The 27,458-nt window shown below is 56.5% G+C and overlaps 1 protein-coding gene across 1 annotated transcript in view; it reads right to left on the bottom strand.

Moving 5' to 3' along the window:
* Positions 1 to 325: 325 nt before the first annotated feature.
* The window catches only part of ACOX3 (acyl-CoA oxidase 3, pristanoyl), a gene marked incomplete at both ends in the record, with an annotated part of 47,109 nt that continues 19,976 nt past the window's right edge, over positions 326 to 27,458 (bottom strand). The window contains 11 exons of the mRNA XM_079709249.1: positions 326 to 445; positions 3,586 to 3,672; positions 6,012 to 6,079; positions 7,224 to 7,398; positions 12,779 to 12,894; positions 17,677 to 17,790; positions 18,029 to 18,151; positions 20,236 to 20,356; positions 22,104 to 22,226; positions 23,923 to 24,105; positions 25,957 to 26,053. Of these exons, the coding sequence (XP_079565375.1) occupies positions 326 to 445; positions 3,586 to 3,672; positions 6,012 to 6,079; positions 7,224 to 7,398; positions 12,779 to 12,894; positions 17,677 to 17,790; positions 18,029 to 18,151; positions 20,236 to 20,356; positions 22,104 to 22,226; positions 23,923 to 24,105; positions 25,957 to 26,053 (1,327 nt within the window). The remainder of the gene's footprint in view (positions 446 to 3,585; positions 3,673 to 6,011; positions 6,080 to 7,223; positions 7,399 to 12,778; positions 12,895 to 17,676; positions 17,791 to 18,028; positions 18,152 to 20,235; positions 20,357 to 22,103; positions 22,227 to 23,922; positions 24,106 to 25,956; positions 26,054 to 27,458) is intronic.

Raw genomic sequence — 27,458 nt, 5'->3', positions numbered from 1 at the left:
TCAGCATGTGAAAATAGACCGTACAAAGCTCTAATTATCAAAAAGTGCTCAGTCCATCAGGAAGAAATGATCTTACAGGTTTTCTTTTCACCCAGCAAATCAGGATGGACCCAAATCAGCCCTGCCCTTCAGGCGTTACCCATCCTGCTGGGACTCGGGATGGGGGGCAGGCCAGGATGAACCAGTCCCGCCTTGGGCTCGACAGGACGAGCAGCCGGGCAAGGGCAGAGCTGTGGGTTCAGAGAGCGGCAGCCATCTCTGGAGCCTCCAGAACTTGAACTCGAGGTCCATGTCTTCACGGCTTCATCATAGTTAGCCAGTGCGACTACAGCTTTGATTTCAAACTTCCTATGACGGGCTTGTTGGCAGAGAATTCCGACCACCATGATGCCCTCTCTAGCACCTTGCTTTCCTGAAGCACAGCACTCCAGAGGTTTTTATAGAGCTGCAAAAAATACATACAGAACACACATGTATGTAATAAGAAAGATTTTGAGTGTGCCAGTGCAACTGTGAAAACCCAGGGAGTTCTCTCCTGACACTTCATGGAAACATTTTAAGATGATTTAAATTTAATTTACGTAAATCAGTCTTTGTCAGTAGAGAACAATTGTGGAAATGCAACTATAAAGGACCACAATGTACACTTAATGATGAAGACATCCTGCTTGCCCTTTGCTTTGGAAATTCTCCTGGAAGGTGGATTCTGCAAGTCGACGTTTCTCTCGCACTCATGTGGCTGCTGGCTGGCAGGCGGCGGTGCAGCCAAGCAGCAGGATGATGGCTTGTCCCCTGGGCCACAGGGCCTGGGCACACACTGTCCCCTCTCTGCCTGCCCCATCAGACTGTGCAGACTGGGCCAGCTAGCCGTCGCCTCAGGGCCCCCCAGGCGGAACTGCTCTCAGTTGTTCTCTTAGAGGAAGGTCCTGAGCGTGGCAGGCAGCTGCCTGCCACCTCCCTGCTCCCAGCACGGCCAGCGCCCAGGCTGAGGTCCGTGGAGACAGGGAAGGGGCCGATTTTGTATCTGGCTGATGTTGACAAGTGTTACTTTTAAGAAGCCACCCTCCCCTGCACCTGCCAAACAAACACACTCAGCAATTCTGCCCACGTTCTGCTATTCTTGGCTCCCAGGGAGACACAGAGACAGGCTGTGTCTCCACAGGTCATCAATCCAAGGCGACACTGCACAGCCCGGAGCGTTATGCTTCACTTACTGACGATCTCAATCTCCTACAGCTGTGCTTGTTCATCTAAAATGAATTTCTGGGACTTGCCTGGTGGCGCAGTGGTTAGGAATCGGCCTGCCAATGCAGGGGACATGGGTTCGAGCCCTGGTCCAGGAAGATCCCACGCGCTGCGGAGCAATGAAGTCCGTGCACCACAACTACTGAGCCTGCGCTCTAGAGTCTGTGTGCTGCAACTACTGAGCCCGTGCGCCACAACTACTGAAGCCTGCATGTCAAAACTACTGAGCCCGTGCTCTAGAGCCTGCAAGCCACAACTACTGAGCCCACACACCACAACTACTGAAGCCCGCATGCCACAACTGAGCCTGCGCTCTATAGCCTGCGAGCCACAATGACTGAGCCCACGCACCACAACTACCGAGCCTGCGCTCTACAGCCCGTGCGCCACAACTTCTGAAGCCTGCGCACCACAACTAATGAAGCCCGCGCACCTAGGGCCCGTGGTCCGCAACAAGAGGAGCCACTGCAATGAGGAGCCCGTGCGCCGCAAAGAAGAGTAGCCCCCGCTCGCCGCAACTAGAGAAAGCCCACGCGCAGCAACGGAGACCCAACGCAGCCAAAAATAAGTAAATAAATAAATTTATAAAAAGTAATGCCTGACATTAAAAATAAAATAAAATGAATTTCTTACCTAGGAGCACCTAGTTCAAACCTCAGCCCTTAACACTAGGAGGAACGCGCGCCGTGTCAGGCTCCCTGTTGCGTGAAGCCTCAGGCTGGCTCCGGTGTCAGTGTGGAACCCGGGGCCCCCTCTCGGGACAGGACGGGATGGGACGGCCCTCCCCTACTCTGCCGCCGCCCGTGAGCCAGGGCCGCCTTCTGCAGAGCCGCTTGGCGCCGCCTGCTCAGGGCTAATGCTCCCGTGCGCCCGTGTCGCAGAGGCCGGCCCCTCTCCCGTGGGCCTGTCAGCACGTCGTCCTCGTGCTCCCACGGGGGCCCTGGCCAAGAGCAGGGTTCACTCTCTCCTGCCTTCCCTCCAGACGGTCCATCTCCGCCCCAATCCTGGCTCCGCTACAACCCGCCCGGCCCCTCCGGAGGCTGGGTTTCTCCCTGGCGAAGTGGACGCAGTAACACACACCGTGAGCGGGGACGCCCCGCCCAGCTGTGCAGCCAGAGGACAGAGGCCCTCCACAGACGTACGGTCCCCGCCGTTCTGATTCGATGGGGGACTCGTCCAAACTGCCCACCCCAGAGCCTGGTACTCCTGTCCCAACCCCAGGTGTGGCTTGGGCTGGTCAGAGGTCCAGGCGCCTGCCTCCCCAGACTGATTGCAGTGTCCCCTGGGGACAGATGGAGGGTTCCTAGCACCCTACGTTCAGTCTCCTGGGTCAGCAGAAAGAACATGACAGCCCTGGAACCTCAGCACGTGACTTCAACACTGTGAAACGCCACGTCTCCATGGAAACACAGGGACAACCACCCACAGGTAGTGGGAGGCACTGGGCAGACCCGTGGGTGTCGTCCAGCACGGGCGTCTCCACGTGGTGGAGGAGGTCAGGTGGGGATACCCGTGGGCACTGTCAGGGTACCCCAGCAGGACCAAGTGGGGCCACTCTTGGGGGTGGCACTTCAGCTGGAGGCTGGAGAAGACATCTCTGAAGAGGCGGCGTTCCGCTTAGAATGAACAGAAGCGCTCCGGCAACAGGAACACAGGTGCAAAGGCCCTGGGGTGGGAAGGAGCCCAGTACGACGGAGAAACAGGAGGACAGGGAGACTTTAGTCCAGAGGGTGGGAGGGGCACGGTGTGAAATGACCTTGGAGAACCGGGCAGAGGTCAGGCCGCGTGGGCTGGGGACGCAGGAAGGGATTTGGGTGCCATTTCAGGTGTGGGGCTCCATCAGAGCAGTTGTCTGACAAGGTCTGCTTTTTAAGCCATCACTGTGGAGCGTGGCAGGAGGGGGAAGAGAGGAGCTTGGGAAGCCACGTGAGGGCTGCCGGTGAAGCACAGGTAGAAGGGTGAGGGGTCACGAGCTAGTGCCGTGAGACGGTCAGAAGACCCGGGAGCAGAGAGGCTCCCAGGAGAGCGTGAAAAGAGCGAGACAGTTGCAGGGCCCCGAGCTTCACACAGGCTCGGGCTGACCTCGGCATCACGGCCCAAGAGGGTGGCAATGCCATCCCCTTTCTCGGAGGAGGGCAGGCTGGGGGATGGCTAATCCGCCCATGACCACCCCCACGTCTCCCAGCCGCTCCCTCCCTGCTGCCCACATGTGACCAGAGACTCCCAAGCCACGTCATCATCTCAGGCTCGGCACCGACTGCCATCAGGTCCCAGAGAGCCCCTGGCTTGCGGTCCTGGGTGCAGTGCCCCCAGCCGCCATGGGAGGGGGCTGCTCTTTACCTCGCCGTCAGCTCTGCCAATCGGTGAGTCCAGGATGAAGTCAGGAGGGGCGATCACATCAACCAGGGCAACAGCATCATCTTTCAGCTGTTGGAAAACAAAGTCCGTACACTTGGCAACTCCCGGCATCTCCATGGCGACCACCGAGCAACAGAGCCTACAACCCACTAGCAACGGTCCTCCAGCAGGCAGGCGCATGCGGCTCAATTACTAAAGCATTATCTTTTCATTGGCCTGGATTTTAGGTTCCCTGAGTGTGTGTCTGAATATTTTCACCATGTTGCTATCCACTCAAGACTTCCAATGTTTTATTTTTTTTCAACAAGGTACGGACCGCTCGTAAAACTGACGATTCTGTGGCTCATTAATTGGCAACTGTCTTCAGAGGTTTGTCTCTGAACCCTGACTTATCTGGGCAATTACTGTTCCAACAAAGGAAAATATGTCCGGAAAAAAATGTAAGAGAAAAAGCATTTATGAGCACCTGGAAAAGCCATCATTCCAACGCTCTTTGGATCCCAGTAGTTTTATTACTCTCCCGTCCCATTATACAAATTATTCTTCAATATGACAAGTGGAATTTATATGAGAAGACTCCCAAGCATTTTCTTGAAATGCAAAAAATAATTTTCTTAAAATGACTGTGAAACGCCGTGGCTGAACTGAAGAGAACGCTGGAACGGGGGCAACTTGAACAATGTATGAAAGCAGCTGTTGAGCAAAGAGTCACAAGAACAGAGGAAATGCAGCCCGCTTTGTGGTTCAGATGCTGCTCCACACACCCTCAGCACCACGGTGGGTGAGGGGAGATGAGCCTGCCCCACTGCAGGGGGAAACATCAGCACAGCAAGGTCCTGGTCTCAACCGGGGTCGGCCAATGTTTAATGTAAGGGGCCCACAGGAAAGAGCCCGGCTTTGTGGGCCACAGGGTCTCTGTCTCACGCTCACCTCTGCTGCGACGGTGTGGACAGCCCCACAGACGATGCACAAGGGAATGGCTGGACCAGGGAAGGAGCTAGCGCCCTCCACCCGGCCAACCCTGGCCTCCCTGAGTCAGGATGAGCCTGGATTTGCCAGGTGGTTCGGGCTGCATTATGGCCCAGGACCACCAGCCACCAACTCCGTGGTGTAAGTGTCATGTTTGAGAGCAAGGAAAACGATGGTTGTATTTTTAATAATGGCAACTCACCACCTGTGGAACACACGAAGGAAAACCCTCTCCTGTTTAAGTAAACGTGGCCTGTGTATGCAGCACGATCTCAGGGACACCCTTACCCAGAGCCCACGTGGGGAGAGATGGGTGCTTAGGAAACAAACCCAGGGAGAGCCTTAATGCCAACCACAGAGGCATCACCTAGAACTATATCAACTTGAAAGCCCTGAAAGGGGAGAAACGGAGCGGCCTGTCGCCCGTCGTGTGAGACACTGGGCAAAATGCTGGGGACTTTGGTTCATGTCTTACCATCAAAAGTAGAGAAATGCCTCTAACTGCACCGCCCAATACGGCAGGCATGACACACGTGACTGTTTCATTAAAATTAAAGAAAACTGGATTTCCCTGGTGGTGCAGTGGTTAAGAATCCGCCTGCCAATGCAGGGATCACGGGTTCGATCCCTGGTCCAGGAAGATCCCACATGCTGCAGAGCAACTAAGCCCATGCGCCACAACTACCAAGCCTGCGCTCTAGAGCCCACAATCCAGAACTGCTGAGCCTGTGTGCCGCAGCTACTGAAGCCTGCACGCCTAGAGCCCGTGCTCCACAATGAGAGAAGCCACTGCAATGAGAAGCCCGTGCACCGCAACGAAGAGTAGCCGCCGCTCTCCGTAACTAGAGAAAGCCCACGCGCAGCAACGAAGACCCAACGCAGCCAAAAATAAATAAATAAAATATAAATAAATTTGTTTAAAAAAAAATTAAAGAAAACTAAAAATTCTTGGTCACACCGGCCGCCATTCTAATGCCAACAGCCCCAGGTGGCCAGTGGTGATGGTATGGGACAGCGCTGCCCCAGAACACGTCCACCCCCGCAGAAAGCTCCAGTGGTCAGAGTGTTGCCAGAATGTGACGTGGGGCTGGGGCCATCTGACTTTTCTGGGCGACAAAGGTAGAAGGATGCAATAAGAAAGGAAAATACCATGAAACGAACTAAAATTGGAGGCTAACTTGAAATGCTGGAGAGAATTATCGATTTCGCTGTAAAAAATTATTATTAGAGCGAGCTGAACATGTACAGATTCTACGACAGTCCCTGAAAGTGATGCTTCCTGAAATTTCTGACATAAGCACATTCTCTTAAGTTTCCCGGCTGTGCTAACGGTTGCCCGCACACAAACGAGTGGGAAGCTAAGGTCAGTGAACGTTAATATACGGGTGATCGTGTGTAATGTGGAAATCGTATAAGGATATAAGGGGATTTCAACTCACCTGGGCACACAGGGCCAGGATGGCGTTCTCTACCATTTTACCTGCTTGTTCACCAGAAAAGTAGCCACCTGTAAGCAGAGCGCTGGTTACTCTGGGTTCAGCTACCCTAACTCCCAAATTACCCACAAATTGCAAACATGCTGAAACAGCATTCCAAAAGAGCCCATTCTGTGTGAAAATGCCTCGCTACTGCTGCCCGAGCCCCGCTGCGACCCCTTCACAGAAAGGCACCGGCCAGGGCTGGGCTCCTGTGTCCCCCTTCCCGCCGGCTCACTGAGCCTGTGCTGGGGTTCAGAGCCGGGAGCTGGGGAGGCTGAAGCCCAGGAAGGCGGCCTCGCGGGGCTAGGGGGAGACCTGCAGGGCAGGGCCGGTGGCAGGCAGAGCACAGTGCGGGCGGTGGCAGGAGGCTGGGCTGGGGGCTGACAGGGGCTGCGGGCACACAGCTGCACCTGCGGGCATGTGGGCGTCTGTAGCCACCAGGTGCTGGGCACGAGACCCAGCCCCTCAGCCTCACCTCCTACACTGCGGCGGGCTGTGCCGTGCCGTCCAACAGGCCTAAAGAGGTGGCCCCAACTTCGCTGCGGGACTGGCTTTTGTCTGACTTTTGCCACACAGAATGGTGCCCGCTCACTCGGAGTGGGTGGGCGCCTCGCCCCACACCCCGCTGCTCCCTCCACCCGGGAGCCCTTGGGCACCACTTCCCAAGGGCAACACCAGCCCCAAGAGGGAAAACATGGGTTCTTGGCAAGGGGGAGGGGGAAAATGTACTCCTCACACAGCCCAGATGTACGCACAGAACGTGAACAGATACACAGAATAGCTATAGTGTTAACACGTCATGGGGGTGGTTAGGAAAAAACATCTAAAAGGGCTCCTTGGGGGATAATAATGAAATTGAAGGTTGAGAAACACAGGTTTACCCGCTTCCCACCAATCTTCCAGGAATCAGGCCATTCATCACCGCCTCCAGGAAGCCCTCCTAGATCCCCAGTCTGGGCATTCCTGGGGGTGCTGCCCCAGCAGCCCGGGCTCGGCCCTGTGGGCGCCACCCTGCTGCTGTGCTTTTCTTCTTGTGGCCTCTGAGCTCCTCATCTGCTCTTCACTCAACATGTGATGAGTGCTCAGAAAATGGCACGGAAGGAGCACCACACAGGGAAAGCAGAGTCTCCTGGGTAAAGCGGAGGGCGCACAGCTCCTGGGCAGGGGGCTCACCTCGGTAGAGCAGGGCCGTGTGCTGGTTCAGGGACCACAGGGCATAAAGAGCGCTGAGCCTCCCAAGCACAGCCCGCAGCGGGGGTGGCACATCGGGCTGGTGCACGTGCTCGTGGAACCTCCGCACGACCGTGAGCTCCAGGAATGCCAGGGCCAAGGGGCGGCAGCAGTACACCTTCAACAGAACACAGCGCACCGCGTTCGGGAACGCACACCAAGGTCTGCGTGCCAGCAGCACTAGTGCAGCAGGGGACAGACGGGGCCGGGCAGTGCCTCTGGGGAAGCACCATGGAAAGGCCTGCAGTAACACAAGCCCAGCTGCAGTGGCTCTGGACCTCAGACCCGGCAACCTCTCAGCTCAGTCCCACCTGGGACACGGGGTAACCCCACAGCCAACACACAGGCACGGCGGGCTTGTCCAGCGCGGCCTGGTACTGCGGAGCAGTGGCGTCTCCAGGAGGTGGGCTCCCTGAGAGCACAAGGTCAGTTCTCTTGTACCCGGGGCCACGGACAAGGCTACTCCGGGGACTCACCTGAGAGTGACGTCAGCCCCTCCAAGGGCGTGGCCACGCCCCTGCCTCCCAAGTCTCTAAAGATCAGCCTTTCTCTCCCCCCTCTCCTATCACGTCCAGGAATAAGGGAACCGCTGAACAGGGGCCAAGATGTGCAGCCGTTCCCAGCCGAGTTTTACTTGCATGTGAGTTCTGATGCTGGCTTTGTCTGTGGAAGCAGGAAGTCACCATGGATCTTCTGGTCCCAGTTTTTTCTTTTTTAACCAAATATCCAAACATCTGTTGCTCATCATTAGCTTTGCTTGTCAGCTTTTCCTTCCCCATCTCTAATTTATCAGTTTACTGTTTTTTTTATTAGAACAATTATAGATGCATTCCTGATTTGTTATAATGAGCATGTGTTGCTTGTGTAATTAAAAAAATAATCCAGCAAGAAGGTGACCGGGGATGGGGCAGGGTGAAGACCTTTATTCAGTGTCTGCCTACTTTGCCCCCGAACATCAGCCAGAATCAACAGAGCGCGGTCCAGAGTGCAGTCCAGGGGGGGCGGGGGGAAGGGGGCGCAGTCACCAAGGGGCAGGGGCTATGATTTCAAGGCCTGCTCTCGACTTTCAGAGCAAACACTGGGTCGTCCCTTGGTCACTTCCGAGGCCGAGGCTCTCCCAGGGCCTGCCCGAGACTAGGTGCCCTCAGGAGAAAATTCAAGGGAAGGATGCTTCCCCGGTCTCGTGCCAGTCTGCCTGGTCCGACCCCAAGACCCCGCTGGGCTTCTGAAGCCGCGAGGGCACACATCCTGCGTCCCCATGTCCTGCCTGGAGGGCCAGCCCGGGGCCTTCAGAGAGGCTTTGTCCCCTTCCCTCTCCACGCGCTGTGGTGTGTGCGCCCTTGGCTTTGGAGGGTGAGCGTTGGGGGAGGCTGGGTGAGGAGACGTCACAGGAGGGAAGCTGACGAAGCTGACGATGGAGGTGGGCAGGGAGTGCCCCACCCTCACCCCAGGCCAGGCACTAAGCTAACAAGAGCCAGCAGTTTATCACCTTGATCCTCCCTGGACCCCACGGATGAAACAAGGTCTGCAACGGGCAAGAGGTGGAGACACAGTTGAACCCAGGCAGGCTGGCCCCAGTGTCCACCCCTTCATTATGTCGCTAGAGCATGTCATTACAGTAACAACCAGCACCCCTAAACGTGCTCACGCGCTGTGGGCTCCGCCCTGCGTGAGGGCCCTTGCGAATCCCAAAGGCCGGGCTCAGAACTGAATCCAAACTCTCCATGCTCTCCACTTTACTCTCTCCTTTTCAACCACGTGGACTTTCTAGTATTAAATCACATTGCGTTCATCTTATTTTCCCGTGTAAGCAGCGCACGTCCATTTCAATGGCATCAGCTGGTGCGGGCCTGGAAAGGCAGCACCACCTCTGACCTCGCCACCCGAAAAACGCATCCTGAGCCCCGCTGAGCTCTGAGTCACTGACACAGAAGTGATTCAGGGTCGAGCGGAACAGCTTCCAAATCCACTCGGCTTTTCCAAATATGCACGTGTGGACAAGTGGTTTCCACCCCAAGCCCAAGCTTCTTGGTCTGAGAAGAGGGGGCGTCAGCATGCAGCCTCCAAGCGCTGCCGGGAGGAGCATCAGACAGCATCTCATGTGTCCAGCACCTGCTCGGAGTCCTAGAAGCTGCTCTGTGATGGTGGCTGCTATTCTACTTTGTCTCAATGCCAGGACTCGGACACTCATGAAGCTGCTACGTGTGCTTCTGGAAATGTTCAGATGAGGCCATCAGCCGCCTGGGGGACCTGGGCTTTGGGGGTCCGCCCCACCGCGACCTCCATGCCCAGGACGCCCGATGTAGCAGCAGGCTCAGAAGCCCACGTCTACTCCCCACCCCGCTGACTGGGCGCCAGGGGCTGGTTGGCTGGCTCTCCTAGCTGTTCGTCAGGCCACCTGACCTGCTGCCTGAGAACCTGAATTAATAGCCGTGGAGAACACAGTGCACGGGCAGTATGTGCTGGGCCTGGGTGGTCACGTGGATGCAGGGTGACGGCCACGCCAGGCCATGGGCAGGCAGGAAGTGTCTGAAGGGAGACATGGCAGAGCCGAGATTCCATGAGCCACAGAGAACGGATCTGCTTCTGCTTCCCATCAGCTCCCCACTCCAGACAGGAGGCTCCACTGACTCAGGGGTCCTTGACAGGGGCCGGTTTGGGTTGTCACGACTCGGGGTTGTTGTTGGCATCTTAGTGGGTACAGGCCTGGCGTACTGCTGGGCACCCCACAATGCATGGACAGCTCCCCCCAAATCACACAGTCCGAACATGCATGGGGTGAGGGCCTCACTCCAGCTCCCGTGCCCTCAGCTTCCCTCCCAAATCCTCAGACACAGTGCCCGTCCTTGACTTCTCCCAGACAGCCTATCCTTGCCGCCAGCAGATCTGACCACACTATTAACAGACGTGGGCCAGTGCCCACAAAGCGTCCTGTATGGTGTCCACTCTGGGGCCGTGGTGGGGACAGAAACACTCAGGGGTGGTTCTACCCCCCATAGCACAAGCTGCTCCACACTCAGTGTTTCTGCCTCTCTGTAATCATGAAAAGCTCCAGAGAGAGGCCAGCAGTCTGACGTGTGAGGCCAGGAAGGTCCGTTCCCTTCTCCCTGCACTGGTCCCAGTGCCAGGGTCCTCTCTCTCATGCATCCCCACCCCCAATAAGCCTACAGCCCCGGGGAAAAAATTCGGATCCAGGTATCAGTTTCTGGTGTGCTCTGATTTCTGAGTATATTTGCATTTTAACAAGTAATAAATATTTTAGGCAAAAAACGAACTCTGAACTATCCAATTGTGGACATAAGCCGTGCAGTGTGGGGAAAAGAGCTGGGCTCAGGGGTCAGCTGGCTTGGGTTCGATGCTTGGGAGTTCTTACGAGCAGGAGCAGATAAAGAAAAGTTTATCACCTCCCCCCCTACCCACCCGCTGAGTCAAAGAGTGAACACGCTTTATATTTTCACAAAAGCAGCCAGTAACCTCCCCCAAAGGGCACACTAGTTCACACCCTCGGCTGACAGCGCATGGAGTGACCCTTGTCCATCAGACACTGTCCTCTGACCCGCACACCCCTGGCCCTGGTTCATGGTCAGCGACTGCTGTGGCTGCCACCTCGGGCCAGTGGCTGGTTTCCGGGCCAGGCTGACCCTCAATCTGTAGGAACTCTTTCTTACCATCGGTTACGTACGTTTCATGCTTCCCCAGACTGGAATCTGTCTTCTGACTTTGCTTGTAGTATCTTTTGCTATTTAGAAAGGGTGAACATATGTGTAGTCAGAGCTGACAGTTTTCTCTTCTTCCACAGCCTCTGAGTTTCCTGTCGTACTTGAGCAGCTCGTCCCGCCGAGGGCACGTAAACATTCGCTGAAGTTTCCCTCTCATGCTCTATTGCTGCTCCCATCACCATGCGGGCGGGGACCACATCTCCACAGGACCCTGAACGTCCGGCCCAGGGCTCTGAGGCGCTCTCAGCTGTCAGGATGACCCAGCGCTCACTCTTAATGCTCCGTGATCCAGACCAGGTCTGGAGAACGCAGCCCCCCTCTCGGGTCACCTTCCCCTCCAAGCCCCGCGGCTGCCTTCCAGTCCACATCACGGCCGCTCCGTCTGGCCACACCTCAGCTCTGAGGCTCTCCCCAGGGACACCCGTCTTGGCTGGACCCAGGCTGGGTACGCTGGCCCCTCCTGTCCTCTGCCACGAGGCTCACTGAAGTGCCGTTGCCAAGTTCTCAGTCGAAGGTCTAAATGTGAATTCCTTCTCAAACGACCAAGCCACACACTCGGGTTCTGTTGTCTGTGTGTGCAGGTGCCGGGCACAGGCCGGCAGGCATGGCAGTGTCACAGAACGGCTCAGACGAGACCTGTGGTGACCTTCTGGGCAGCTCTGCGGGATTCGGATGTGGTGGGAATGGGCGACCTCTGTGTCCTCCATCTCTTCGGGGTCTTGGGCTACAATGCAGAGAAAGGAGGAACTCCGCAGCCGTCGGTGTCCGAGTGACCGAGGGTGCCGTGGCCCCAGCCCACGTGGAAGGATTGTGTTCACACCTTCTTTCTCGGGTTCCTGCACTGAACTAGGGTTTCACCAACCTTGACGTCTGCTGAATTCATTGAAGACACAGGTTTGATCTTGGTTTATTCGCCCTCGGTCGGAGCCTTTCCAGTGAAGACCCGTCCTTGTGTGCTCCTCTCCCTTCCTGGGGCAGGCGTGCCCAGCAGGTCCCTGGATGCCTGCTCTGCTCTGGCTGCATCTGCTCAAGGGGGTGAAGCTGTCCCTCGCAGCACAGGGGGCAGGGCCCTCGGAGGTGATGGGCAGACGTGGCCCCAGGCTCTCGGGGGAGGCTCCATTGCCCAGTGTCCAAGGAGAAGGGATGACACCAGTTTTAGAAGCTTCCTGGGCTATGTTTTTCCCAAATGACACCCGTCACTGTAGATTCACGGGGCCCACGGACCACTGCAGGACCAGGTTCCGGGTAAAGAGGTGTTTAGAGCGGCTGTTTTCGTGCTAGGGATTCCAGACACGAGAGGCAGCCCTGTCCCAGAGTGAGAAGCAGAGCTGCCCTTGGGCCAATCTCACCGAGCCTCCTTGGAGAGAAGCACAATGACTAAGGAAGCAAATGCAGACAGAGCATGGTGGGACCTCACAGGAGTCACCGAGCCGTCACTCTGCTAGTCGGGAAGGACCCTGGTGGCTGATGGAGCCCATCAGCCCACCAGGCACTATGTGCCTCAGGCTCCCACAGCCCTGGGTCCCCCCTCCAACCAGCACAGCTCTGGTCGACGGGCCACACACTTGTCGGGGACCTTAGATATGATGCCCACAACCTCTTCCACATGGGGCAAGGGTGGCGCCACTGTCCCAACAGCAAACCAAGGTGCGGAGAGGTCAGGCGAAGCGCCCGAGGTCACAGAGGCTGAGCACCAGGGCCTGCAGCTCACCAAGGACACGACAGTGCGGGAATTAGGAGCGAATCATTAGAAAAGCAACTTTTAAAACAAACACATACCTGACAGTTGTTTCTTGCTTCAAAGTCGTTGCTTCCTGACTGTTTCTCTTGATTTAATTTCTGATAACTCTCGCGGAGCAGGTAACAGACCAACCACTCGTATGCCGCCAGCGGGACTTCAAAATGAGAAACAGAGAGAACTGTAACCGACGTAACCGTAGTGCGTCTCACCCTTGTCGAGAACTCAGCTCTCCAGTTTACAGGTGCGGAAACTGAGGCCCAGAGACGGGGGAGTGCCCATGGCACAGCCCGGGTGGTGGCCGGGCTGGGACAGGCGCAGGTGAGGGTATTTCCTGGCTCTGCTGTGAGGCCAGCCCGTGTTCTACACGGTTCTAGCAGCCACAGAGCCCACAGGGTCACAGAGGCACTCTGGGGGCAAGCACCTCATTTACAATGAGGATACACAGTCTGGAAGAAACTCGGATCCACATGGACGTCGGGACGACTTTCCAGCAGGTGGTAGGAGGCGGGGCGCCCTGTCCACCTGGCCAGCCCAGCCCTGGGGCCCTGGACCTCACACTGGGTCCCCTGAGGCCTTGCCCCTCTTGCCCGAGAGCCCTGAAGGGCAGAGAGGAAGCACCACGGCAGGGGTGTAGACAGACGGGGACGGGCTGGAACGGGCTGGAGGGAGACCCCTGTCCTCCTCCCCACGCCCCAGCGCCGTGCCCGCATCTGTGGGTCCTTCTCGTCACATCTCTGCTAGTTCCGAGGACTCGGCGACCTCAGAACAGCCTGCTCGGCAGGACCGCTACCGCCTCTTCCGTTAAGGACACAGGGCGTGAGGATGAGCCCAGGCACACGGCGAGTGAGCGGGGTAGGGGTGCGGAGTGTGGCCTGGCCACGTGGCTCTGCGTCCACGCTTTCCCCCCCGACCCAGGCAGAGGGCCCAGAGCCAGGGCACCCAGGCCTGCGGGGCCTGCAGCTGCTCTCGGCTCCGGACTCCCAGGTGGGATCTGGCCCAACTGGGTCTGGGCACAGAGGCGGGACACGGGGGACCTGGGATTTCCTTCGATGTCACACAGCCCATTCCCTGGGAAGATGACACATGGTACCCACTGCTACAGGTCCTGCTACAGACCCCCGACCGTTTCACGCTGTCGTATCCGTTACCTCATAGCACAGCTGAGAACTTCATTAAAGAGCAAACGGTCCATCTCACTGGGCTGAGGAATCGAAGGCTCAAAGGCTGCAAGCAGCCTGCCCGAGCTCACACAGCTGTTCTCAGGAAGCCCAGTGAGGTGGGGGTGGGGACCTGGGACGAGGCACCCCTCCCAGAGGCCTGCCAGGTGGGGTGGCTGGAACGAGGCCCCCCGAAGTCACATCCATGTCCTAAACTCCTGAAACCTGTGAATGTGCCCTTACTTGGGCACAGGACAGGGTCTTTGCAGATGGAATGACGTGACAACACGGGGTCATCCTAGATCAGGGTGGCCCTGAATCCAATGAGAAAAAGGAGAAGCGCACACACAGAAGAGAGGCTGTGCAAAGGCAGAGGCAGAGATGGGGGACGCGGCCACAAGCCCAGGGACGCCTGCAGCCCCCACGAGCTGCGGAGACGAGGAGGGAGCCTCCCCGGAGCCTCCAGAGGGAGTGCGGCCCCGCCCACACCGGGACAGTGAGCTTCAGTCCAGGACACATTCCTACTGCTTTCACACCCAGTCCTGTGCCACGGGACGCCCACAAACCAGCGGCCCAGGGCGCTGCCCTTCAGGACATCCCTGAAAAGCCAGATGGACACTGGAAACCAGCTCTGATGCCGACGGGGCCCACTCTGACGCATGTGTGTCCCAGAGTCTTTGTGGTTAAAGTCTTCCTGCCAGATGGACCGTCACCAAGACGGTAACAGGTGGGCGCCACGGGGACTCAGATTTTCCATGATTTATTTACGTGGCAACAAAACCCAGGAAGTTGCCAAGGCCAGAATCAGCTCAGGCTAATTCCTGACCCCAGCCAGAGGCCCCATCATCCCACGACGCAGCAACCGCGGCTCCTCCGGACTGTTCCCAGACACTGCCCGGGCAGGCGACCCTCTGAAGAAGTGACCCGGCTCCCCAAGGGTCCCACACCACGTGGAGCCACCGTGCCTGACGTCAGCAACCAGGTCACAGATTGCTCTGTGCTCCGAGTGAGAAGCAAGCTTGATACATGAGTTGCTGGAACGTTTTTCTTTAGAAATTCCACTTTTAACCCTTAGTTTTTCAGAGAAGCGGGTCATGCTGCTCTGTGTCCACACAGAAGGGCGGAGCCCCCAGCAAGCACACAAAAGGTACAATCATAGCTGGGTGGCGTGTGGGCCACTCGGAGAGTCCGTCTGGGCGTGAGGAGTCATCGGGAACAAACTGGGGGAAACTGGCACAGGTGGGCGGTAACGCTCTTGCTTCGGGGGCTGCTGAAGGCCCAAGACAAATGCTGCTTCAACTTCAGTCCTCAAGTCCTTCCCAGGTTCCTGGGTCACAAATGGCCTTTGAGACGCTGCCACACAGGGCCTCCTCGGGGCTCCCCTGGCTGCTCCCCTGCACCCCTCGAAGGCCCTGAGCACTGCCTGTCTCCCCATGCCGGCTCCCCCCACCCAGGCATGCTCCCAGGGCGGCCACTGTCACTATGGTCAATGACTACGGTCAATCAACTCCGAGGTCTGCCCACTTGCATGGCCTCTCAGCGTCGGGGCTCCCTGACACGCCCACCAGGCACTCAACGTGGGACACCTGAACTCCCAGCTTCACCAGCACCCACCCCCCGGGGGGTCTCTCACCTTGGCCTCCATCGAACGTACCACTCAAGCCGTCCTTTCCACCTGACCATCCCCCCTGCCCTCACCCAGCTCCCGTCACTCTCTCCTGTGCTGCCCCTGCCCGGGTTCTGGTTTCCTGGCTGGTCTCCCGAGTCCAGCCTTGCTCTGCATCGGCAGCAGAGCATGCCTTCCAAAGTGGGGCTCTGGCCCAGGTGAGCCCCAGAAAGCAAGGCTTGGCCACCTGGCCCCAGATCCTCGGCTGGCACACAGCCCCAGGTGTGGGAGCCACCTGCTCTCCCATCATGCCCACCCCATGGCTCCTGTGTGGCTGACTGCTCCCCAAACACACCGCTCGGAACCTCCAAGACGCACCTTGCAAGCCGCCTTCCTGGGAAACAGCTAAGCTCACGCTGCAGGGGTCACTCTGCACCCACCATTCCCAAGGGAGGGTCCCAGCTCATGGCAGCGAGCCGCCCACGAGGGCGGGGGGTATCGCATTCCCTCCTGATACCTTACAGGGGAAACTGAGGCTCAGAGAGGTTAAGCATCTAGCTCGAGGTTACACAGCTGACTCCAGACCCTGAGCTCCCAACCTCTGGGCGGTGTGTTGACCGCACCATGTACCCCTCTGAACACGTGATGCTACACAACCCTACTGTCCTGTGTATATACACAATGGTCAGAGCAGCCAACACGCTGAACTCCAACTATTTAATATTTTTGCAAATAAGCCAACTAAAGGAAAGAACTGGGCCTCAGTTATTAAGCGACGTGCAGCTCCTCAACACCCAGGACCATTTGTTAAACCCATCCTCAGCACACACGCACCCTCAGCACATAAATCAGAGGAACCAGACAGAGAGCTGCCCCACCCAGCCCCTCCCTCTCCAAATAAACCTTTTAATCCCTGAAGGAAAAATCTCCTGACCTTGCAGGCAGCCCTCGCTCAATACTGGAAAAGTCTTGAGTGTCCAGCCCTACAGAGCCCCAGGGTCATATGTCATTTATGGACTTTTTACCAAAGATGCAGCTGAGACAAAGGCTGGCCCTGAGATGTGGGATTTGATAAGCGAATGCCCTGGAGACACACGGCTGGCTGTGGGCTCCCTTCTCCGCGTGGAGAAGATCGTCAGTGTTGGATGCCAAGCCCCTTTTGTCAAATGAATTTTGTTTGCGTTCTTTGCTCCAGAAAATGTTTTCACTTTGTTGGAACGAGCAGAAATTAGAGCACCCACAGGAAAAACAGATGACGCTGACCTGGCGTGCTTCCTGCTGCCGGCGCACAAAACAGCTTCTGCGTCCACAGTTCTAGTGAGCGGGGAAGGGACACGGCGGGCATAGCGGACACATCCTGAAGCTGGCAGACCACGTGTTTATGTTCTGATTTTACAGTGGGGGACAGTATTAGGGGAAAAAATTCCGGTGGGGTTGATGTTATTAGAATGATTAGGTCATTTCTGGGGGCTTCCTGGGGCAACATTTGGGGAGCTCTGTAACCATCAGAAAGAGATTTCAAGTGTGTCCCTGCGTCCTCTTAGCACTTTAAAAAGGGAGATAAAGGAGGTGAGTTATTGTCAGAAAAGCTGTAACAAAGTGTGGTGAGGGAGACGAAGCAATTACTAGCAGCAACGTTTCTGGCTGATGATAGTGATGAAGAAGATGGAGGAGAGACGGCTGGCAAGTCAGCCCAGCCCGGGTCTGACACCTGGTCCGGCTGCTGACACGCACTGGGGTGGACTGGGGTGCACTGGGCAGCCGTGGTCTCCTCTCCTGGAGACATGAGCAGCAGTGCAGCCCGGCGGGGTCCCCCAGAGACGGCACGCCTGGTGCCCGCAGCTGCTGATGCTGCGATGTGTCACATGCTCTCCATCCTCCGAGTAAGGGAGGGGGCGGCTCCTTCACCCAGAGGACCCAGCAACCCGCCCCCGGGGGACACAAACACTCTGTAAAGCCAGGTGTCCTCCTGCCACGCCAAAGGCTCTCTGCTAACAGCGTTCCGTGGAACACACAGCATCTCGACAGCAGTTTTTGCAATTAAAATCACAACCGTTAACACGGTGGGGGGCCAGGAGCAGACCCAGCACCCCTTGCTCTCTGGCAGATGTGCTGCCATTCCAGCTTCTGCCAGGCACAGTGCACCCTGGAGACACGGAGGGAGTGTACTTACCTGAGGAGTCCAAGCAGTCCTCAGGGCTGGAACCCTCGAACCTGTGGCCAAGGATGTTGGGATAGGCTTCCAGAAAGTCCACGGTCTTCAGCGGGCTCTCGATGCGGGCACCGCCTAGGAGCACAGCCAGTGACTCGGGAGAGCCAGGGACCCCCCCCACCCCAGGGGATGTCCGGCGGAAGGACCCCACCTGCCCCAGCCCATCACTTCAGAAGCTGGTCCATCGCCATTTGATCACACATTTCCTTCCTGCAAACCCAGAGTCCATCCTGGCAGAAGAGCTAACTCAAGGGGGCCTGGGAACCACACCCTCCCACCCCCAACTGGGCTGCAGGGGTGCCGGCCTCCTCACCTTGGTCCCGGCGCAGCAGCAGGCCAAGCAGGTAGTTGCTGGTCTGCTGCAGCAAGATGTTGTTGTCACCTTCGTACGTGCAATTTGGGTCGTTGTCATCTCTGAGGTCTCCCAGACGGTTCACTGCAAGGAGGGGAGGCCCCAGCATTCTCCTCACTGGGGGTGCACATGTGAGAAGTGCCCCCCAACCCCCAACTGCCACCTGGGACTCTGAGGTCCCAGGCCCGGCTTGACCAGATGAAGCACTTCCCACCCTGCTCCCGGTGCCAACTCCACCCCCGACCCGCGGTGTGCCCTCTCGATCCAGCTGCTCCCTCTTTAAGGACATATTGGTGACACCGCAAGGTCCCCGGGAAGAGAAGCGGGTGGCTCCCCATGAAGCCCCAGTGCCGTGCTCAAGAAGCATCTGCTGGCGTCAGCATCCCTGTCCCTATCATGAGCCTCTCAGGTCACCTGGCAAAGCGCCCTCCAGTGGGGTCACTGACAGAGCTGACTACCTAAGCGGCAGGAGGGTGCCCTTCTTCCTTTTCCAACTGAAGGAACCCTTCTTTTGACACGAGACATTTCAAATATCTGAAGACAACTCTCATTTTTCTCTTGTCTTTCCTACCAGTGAAATAACCCAATTCCTTTGCAGATTTTATAAAGTATGCTTCCCAGATCTTCACCACCTAGGTTTCCATCCTCTGACGGAGAATTTTCTCCAAACGTAAGGCTGAGATGGGAGAAAGGGTAGGACCCTAACTTCTCACACTCACATATTGCTATGAACAGCCCAAGAGGGTGTAAGATGTTCGGCAGCAGACACCAGGCTTGTGGTCACCTATGACACCCTGATCATCTTCCTCTGACTTGCTGCCCATGCCACAGTTAGACCACTGAACGTGAAGGGCTAAGAGTGCCCTTAGAGAAATGATTTGCAACTGATATTTAAATCTAGATAAACGGCTTTACATTTATCCCTGCTGAGTTGGGCCTCACTGGCTTCAGCCCTGTTTGTATTATGTGATAACACTTCCTTTAGTCATTTTTGTTGTCTGCAGGGCTGCATGATTCAAGTTCCTCCTTCTAAACTATTTATAGCGTCTCTATATGAGCTATAACAACAAACAAATACTACAAAGAGCATTGCACAGAGGACAAAGCACACGGATGAGTAACTTCTCCAGCCCCACGGATACCCACATGTCAGTAAACGCGGAGTGTGGAGGAGGGGAGGGGCCCCCCTGCCTGCTGCCCCCGCACGAGGAGTAACTGGGACACATCCCGGTTACTAAAGGCTCCTAAAAGGCTTCTGGAGGAATAAACTGTCAAGAAGGTCTCTGCCAGCTCTGTTGTTGCCTTCTTTGAGTAACCAGACTTTAGCCAATCAGTTATTGAAGATTAGCACATGGGGAGTTAGGCAGGTAAGCTGCAATAATGCTGACGAGGACAATAATAATGATAATAATAATAGACCAAAATGACTGGGCACACGCCATATGCCGACACTGTGCTAGACCCTTCATGTGGGTTAGTTCACTGACTCATTGCAAAAACCCCCGTTGTGCTATCCTATCATTAGTCCCATTTTATGGAGAAGAAAGCTGAGGAGCAGTGAGGGTGAGCAGCTTGCCTGCGGCTATGAAGCCAGTGGCCGGCAGAGCCGGGATCTGGTCCCGGGCTGTCGGTCTCCCCGTCTCTCCATCATCCACCAGCTGACCGAACAGCTGCCAGTGTCAATAAAAGCAAACTCTCTTTTTCTAAGTTTCAGAATTTTTCTTCGGAACAAAACTTGGTGCCAGTTTACTGCCAAAGTCATTAACTAAAAAGTTCCAATTCAGATGAACAGATAAGCTCCTTTCTGTTCTGGTTTTCGGTCTCCACGCTGCTTCGTGACACCCGGATTTCGACCGAGGAACATCAGGTGGCAGCAAGCCGAGGGACTGGACTAGGGCAGGGTTGGCAAACTTGCTCTGGAAAGTTCCAGCCAGTAAATGTTTTACGCTTTGCTGAGACGGCTCAGCTCGGTGGGTGGAGTGGGAACACGGCCACAGGAAGTGTGTAAACGAATGGGCGTGACCGGGGGCCAATAAATCTTTATTCACAAAAACCTTTACCCACAGAGACAGCCTTTGGCCTACAGGCTGTCGTTTGCCGACGCCTGGCCATGAGCCACATGGTGCGGGAGAGGACAGAAGACCAGCCCACGTGTCCCCAAAACCTACCGGCCAGATAGCCGTGTCCTCCGCACGCCTCCCGGCACTCCTGGATTCCGCGCTGGGCCGTCCACGAGGCCAGGGGCTTGCCGGCCGACGCCAAGGCGTGGATTTCACGTCCCAGCTCTGCCTTGGGAGAGAGAAGCCAACGAGAACAGGTGAAAAAAGGCTCCAACCCCAAAGGTCAGGGGTCAGTTCAAGCACAGCCTCAGAGGCTTATGTCCCCTCCTGTCTAATCCGAGGTACCCGACAACTACAAAGGAAAGAAACCCAATTTTAGTTTAAAAAACAGGATTCAAGTAAGCACGGATACCCTGCAGTACAGTCACACAACTTCATGACAGTGAAAATAAACGACCACAGCTCTGCCTAGTCGGTAAACACGGGGTGCGAGTGCGGGGGAGCAGGGAAGGCTGATCGCAGAAGAACATAACGTTATGACTCAGTTTACACGAAGTATGCAGCAGAGACTAAGAAGAAACCCAAGGGGTGGGAGGCGGTGCTGAGACACTGCCCCCAGGGGAGAGGGTGGCAGGCGGCCCCAGAGGACTGCACAGACATGGCCACTCAGTGCACATTGCGCAGAGGGCCCAGCCAGCATCCCCAGCCTTAACACCTCTAGTAAATATTCTTTCACCTCGACTCAATATTCAATGCAAACAATTACAAGAAAGACACACACACATACCCGCTAAATAACGTGATGTGTTTTACCAGCATTTTCAACTTCAAAGAAGGGCTACTTTATAACCTGTGCCTGGGTTGAAGCACTGAGTTTCAGAAAGAACAGAGCTCGATGACGCTTCAAAACATTTTTAACAGGACAACTCCATCGTCAGCTGGCAAAAGTTTCAATGACTCACGCTTGGGAGAAAAAACACGCGTAACCCTGCACTCCTGATGAAACGGTCTTCAGGGTCACGGTCGTCACCGTCGGCCTGACTGCTCAGCAGTGCACACTGCCGGCAACCCCCCCGCCGCCCCAGCCCCACCTCTTTTTTTTTTTTTTTTTTTTTTGCGGTACGCGGGCCTCTCACTGTTGTGGCCTCTCCCGTTGCAGAGCACAGGCTCCGGACGCGCAGGCTCAGCGGCCATGGCTCACGGGCCCAGCCGCTCCGCGGCATGTGGGATCTTCCCAGACCGGGGCACGAACCCGTATCCCCTGCATCGGCAGGCGGACTCTCAACCACTGCGCCACCAGGGAAGCCCCCAGCCCCACCTCTTGACTCCTGGATGTTTACGCTGAATATTCCAAAACGTGCTAATTTGATACAGGCTTTTCAGGGCGTGGTACGTAACCCCGATCTGCAGCATTCCTAATCAGTTTTCAGACGCCCTTGGTGTGATTCACATTTCACCGCTGCCCAGGAGGCAGCATAAGGGGGGAAAGAAACAATACATGAACCGTCCACATAGAAATTAGCCGAGGACCCCTTTCTAGGATCTCAGTGGATTTGCACGCTCATTTCTGGAGCAAAGCCTCGCCTGTCAAGTCAAATCCAGTCAGCTGGATTCAGACCTTTGTCGGGTTGTTTACAAAGGGATCAGAACCGTGAAATCGACTGAGGGGCCGGTAATGTGGATTTTGCAAAACCATCATGTTCTCAGGAGGAGAACAGCAGCTGAACTCACAGACGGGAACCAGGAGACGTGTCAGCACATCCTTGAGAATCGGGAATGTGGACACGTGCCGGACACGTTCCCATTGCAGCGAGGGCTCCGAGAGGACACAGCCCACGGGTCAAGTCGGACGGAGCCTTCATCCCCGCGAATCCACGCACCGAGGTTGTTTTGAAAGAAAGGCTGAATCTGTGCTGCCCAACCCCAGTGAAATTTAAAGGATGATAAACGCTGTGGAGAAAAACGGAGACCCTCACCTGCCTGGCACTCCGGTCTTTCCCCAGAAGGCCTTGCTGAAGCTCCACCAGATCCAGGAAGAGCGATTTGGAAAAGTGGTCCAAGGCATAGGCCGCGGCCAGGTACGGAAGTAAGCGCCATTGCTGAAATAGACAAATCCCTGCCTGGAGACCTCCAAGTGCCCCCAGGGCCTGCCTGCCTTCCGGGGTGGGCGACAGGGCTGGAGCGCCAGGAACCCGCTGCCCACCCTCCCCACTTGTTGCAGAAGGCCCTGCACGTCTCCCGGACCCACCCCCGTGACGCCTGCCCCCCGACGCTCTTCCAGTGCGGCCAGGTCTCCTGCACCACCCCGACGACCCCACTCAAGGAGAAACTGTGCCGCGTGCATCACGTTGCATGGCCCCCTCACCACTCTCCCATCCACGTGACCCCTGAGCCAGTGCAAATGCCGATCTACAAGAGAACTAAGAAAGCCAGTCGGCCGTGCCCGAGTGTGGGGCCCACCCAGCGATGCCTGTGCTTTGGGAGCCTACGGGGAATGAAGCGACCACCCCCTGAGCCAGACGGGGAAACAGGCTCGTGGAGAGCCGAGGGAGGGTGTCTCTTTCACCAGCGCACATCCGCTGTTGCGCAGATGGAGGGGGGGAGCCTGAAAGGACCTGGGAGGCAGGTGCCACCATCAGCAGCACCATGGTTACCTGCCGTTTCCTGGGTGTGGTCACGGTGCCAACTGCTTCTCATGCACTAACGTATTTAATCCTTACAGCCACTCACAGAGAGGTATTATCATCAGTCACAACTTACAAAGGAGAAAACTAGAGCACAGAGAGGTTCAGTGGCTTGCCCAAGGACACATAGCAGGGAGGGGGTGGATCTGGGGTCAGGAGCCCAAGCATGTGGCTCAGGTGGGCTCTCGTGACCGCTGAGCCAGGCCTGATGCCCAGGCAGTCGGACGTGCCATGACCTCACCAAGGCCACGGGGTTAGTGGTGTGGTGGACACTGTGTGCCAGCCAGGCATGAACCAGGCACTGGGCTTTTCCTTACTTGTTTATTTGGTATTAAAACAGGTTCACAGCCATAGTAAAAGAAGTGTTAAAAGAAACAACTTCAATTCAGTTACAATTTCCTGAAACTTTCGCTCAGATACACCTTTGCTCAGGCCTAACTGGCCAAGACTTGGGTCCGATTTAGCTACTGACTCTGGCAGGAGCCACTGACTCGATCCTCGGGGACCCACCTGGAACCCGGGGATAACCACCAGCCCACCCGGTGTGCAGGGCAGCTGCATGGTGTGCACGGAAGGGCTGGGGACGCAGGGGCACCGGTGGGGGCTCGCTGTGATAAAATGCATCCCCCGCCCCACCCCGGCGTCCAGGTGATGCTCAGCCTGAGTTGCACCTTTGCCATCGAGGGCTGCCTCATCTCGGAGGAACTGGAAGGCAAGCATCCCCTCTGCTAAAGGACGTCACCACGAACAGTGCTGCACACTCAGCCGCTGTGTCCTGGGGTCACTTCCCAGGGATGGGGCGAGTGCGTTGGAGCGCGGCCTGGACGTGCAGGGCCCTGCAGGTGGGATGGGCGTGCACACCTGCTCCCTCAGCCTCACCAGAGCGCCCCCTGCTGGTCATACACACTCCTTTTCAACTAAAGACCATTGATCGAGACCACGTGTGGCCCCAGACGCCGCACTCCTTCCCTGTGAGTGTCTGTCACTCCCTCTGTTAACTCCTGGAGAGGCCTGATCAGCAACCAGTAACCCAGGTGCAGCGACCTAAGAGAGAAGGTATTTCTGCACGCGGAACAGAAAGAAAGTGAACTCACGCCTGCGGAAGCTGTACCTGCATCGGATACTCCAGCACCGGTACTTCCTCCTTGTCTGTGGGTCCAAACTGACGCCTGGTGGCTGAGAAACGCAGAGCTATGGATATGGCCAGCTTTAGGTTCACGACGGACATGCCCGCGATGGCGACCCGGCCGGAGGACAGGCTGCCCAGGGACTCGCTGAAGTGCTGCCTGGCGTCCTGTGTGAGGAAAGCAGGTGAGGGCGGAGCTGGGACCCGCAAGCTGCCTTGGGGACGGGCACAGACATGGAGGGGCGCTCCTTTATTCACTCAACACTTCCAGGCCCTGCCCCCAGGGCACCCCAGAAACAGGCCCCTGGGCCCAGGAGGCCAAGCTGCATGGGGGCCAGCGTCCCCATCACGGGATGCTGTGGGGAGGCACAGGGGATGCCTAGTGACAGGAGGATGGGGCCCCGGGCAGATGCACCATCTACAGAGACCTGCAAACAGCCACCTGGAAGTACGAAGCCCTGCTCCCGATCCACCGAGGACCGGACAGCCGTGCCGAGAGCGAGGCAGGAGCCGAGGGCAGAGGGCACGGCTGGCACCGACATTTCGTTTATAAAACAGGCTCCTTCCCCCACCCCCTCACCCCCCCGCCTGGGATTCCTCCCGGCCCATCAAACCACCTTCCTAAGGGGTGTGATGGTCAGCTGCTGTCCTTTGTGATTTTTGAAACTGGCTAATTGCCTGTGTGCATCTATTTTTAATGTGTTGTAGATCGCAATGAGCTCATCGCTGTTTCCAACAGTGGCTTGTGCTTTAAGGGCCGTCGGTGCCGTTTGGGTATATCCGCCCGTAAGCCTCACCAAATTATCCTAACATGTGCACCTCCCTTACCCCCTGCTGCTTCTCCTGGGTTCACTTATTTTACTATTCGGACTTTTCTTCCAAAACTATGTCCACTCTGGTATTTGTATGGCAACATCTCAAGCCTCTGGCCGAGAATATTTATTAGGTTCTCATGCACGAGTGACAGTCCATTTGGATTTAGAAGAAGCATGTTTACAGTTGTTTTCCCTCAATGGTTTGAAATGTCATCTCACTGACTTCTTGCGTTCAGTGTTGTGCTGGAGAACGCTGAGACTAAAGGGGGTTTTATTCCGTGGGAGCTGGCTCAGCATCCTCTCTCTGGAAGGCCTCAGCATCCTCTCTACGAGGTTCTGACATGTCTCTACAGTGAGTGTGGGATGGGAGACCCTGACTCCCCCTGTATGGGCCCCTCCATCAAGGTTTCCTTCCTTCTTTACTTTAGAGACATTTATCTTCATCGTTTCTGCAAAACATTGTCTCCGTGGCTCTCTCCGCTCTTTCCTGCCGCCTCCTTCATTCTGATTTCCCACCGCTAATTCACTCTCTCGCTGTATGTAGCCCATCTGTTGGGTTCTCTCAATGACTTACTTACATACTTTTCATTCAGTTTTTTATATCGATGTTTCCATTCTTGAACGGCTTCCTATGTCACCTCTAACTTCCCTCGTCATCTGAAGGTACCTGTCACACTCGTTGAAGCCCTGTTCGCTCGGCTCCAAGCAGCCGAAGCTCAATGTCAGGCAGGGTTCTCACACGCACACGTGCTCCCGGGACGCGTCATCCCGGCTGTGGGTTCAGGCCCGGGAGGGCTCAGCTACCCTGACTTGGCCACGTCTGGAAAGCGCCCGAGGCCGTGCCACTGCATGTCTACACTCAATGAACTTAGGGGCGTGGTCAGCCCCAGACACCAGAGGACACTGTCACCCCTGTTGGTGCATAGCCCACCAGGCGACCCTTCACTCTTAAGCCCCTGGTGGGAAACGGCACTGGCGGGGGCAACCTCCCTGACTGAAATGCCGGGGGGCTGGCAGGGGTGGGGTGTGGGGAGGTCATCGTGCTCGGGGCCCTGGGGGTGTGGCCGACCCAAGCACTCCCATCCCTGTTGGCGGCACTGGGACCTGATCCTAGACACGTTTGCATGGGCCACGGGCTCCTCTGGTGACTCTCCCCATCTGAGCACAGGGGGTGGGTGTCCTGTGGGCCTGGAGGCAGCTGTACCTTAACATGGGTGACGTAGGTGCCCTCGGGGGTGATATCTCCTGAGCGGTTCAGCAGGTCCTGGCGAGGAATCCTGACCTTGTGGAACATGGCAAATCTGTGTGGAGACACAGCGCTTCTGGTTAAACTGGGGTCGGCCTCCGGGGCTTATCTCCTCTCCCTCCTGAAACTCAGTCAAATAAAAGCAAAGGACAGGGCTTCCCTGGTGGTGCAGTGGTTTAGAGTCCACCTGCCAATGCAGGGGACATGGGTTCGTGCCCCGGTCCCGGAAGATCCCACATGCCACGGAGGGGCTGGGCCCGTGAGCCATGGCCGCTGAGCCTGTGCGTCCGGAGCCTGTGCTCCACAATGGGAGAGGCCACAACAGTGAGAGGCCCGTGTACCGCAAAAAGAATTAAAAAAAAAAAAAAAAAAAGCAATGGACAGCTCAAAAGGTGACATAATCCCCCAAAGACCAAAAAAAAAACAAAAAACAAACCCAACAAAACAAAACAAAACACAACAAAAACGCATGAGAGAGAAGGCACCAGTAGACAGGACATTTCAACAAATTTTTCTATCCAAAAAAGCAGGCGTAAGCAAAAGGTGGAGTGAGTGATGGGCTCTGCGTGAGATAAAGCGGCCGTCTGTTGGTAATGATGGAGGCCAGCCCCCCGACCCCCCAACCCCGGCGCTCGGGCCTCAGGGCTGCACGCGGGCTCCTGCTACACTACACGCTGGGAGGAAATGTCCTCGCTCACTGCGGCCAGAACACCCGGGACCGGTCATTCAGCAGAAAAGGCGGGACCGTTTTCGTAAAGATGAGAATCTCCGGTTCTCACACTTGAATCCCACACCAGGGTCCACACACGGAGTGACAAAGTCAGCAAACTGAGGTTTTAAACGTCCCGAGTCAAACAGGAGAACCGCACCATCCCATTAGGGCTCCAGAGGCAGGCGAGTCAGCTCCCCTGAGCAGCTGAGAACACGCGTGCACACGCATCCCTGGGGATCACGTGTGTGTCAGTAATCGACGGTGTTTTCTGTGGTTGTCAGGAAGGAAAATCTATCTCATGATAGTGCAGGGAACAAGGTTATGCGAAGTAACGGGTGGTACAGGCACTGTGCAAAAAAACCCAAACCATCTTAAAATATCAATAGTTCCGACAGCACCTTATCTGATTTCTAAGCAGTTTCGATGTCACACGGAACATTCTTTTACTGAACCACAGGAAGCAGTTCTGGGAAGAAGAGCAGTGCCCTGCGGAGAAGGGGGGCAGCTCCGCGTACCACCCCCCAGCTCCTCCTTGGATCCCAGGCTGCGTGGCTCCCCAGGCACCGTCCCAAGCCACGGTGCTTACTCCTACCCGGAGCTGTGTCTTGATGGTCTGTGCCTCTTCTTGTCCCATTTCCTGCAACAGTCTCCCCCTCGGCCCTTTCCAGACCCCACCTCGTTCCCCTGTCCCGCACACGGGAGCAGAGGCCTCTCCAAACTTCAGCCCGGAATGGTCACACCCGGCATG

The sequence above is a fragment of the Hyperoodon ampullatus genome (assembly GCF_949752795.1).
Source record: "Hyperoodon ampullatus genome assembly, chromosome: 1".
In the NCBI taxonomy this organism is placed as follows: Eukaryota; Metazoa; Chordata; class Mammalia; order Artiodactyla; family Ziphiidae; genus Hyperoodon; species Hyperoodon ampullatus.
Note: the sequence above shows the minus strand (reverse complement) of the source record. Positions and strands in the feature narration are given on the sequence as shown.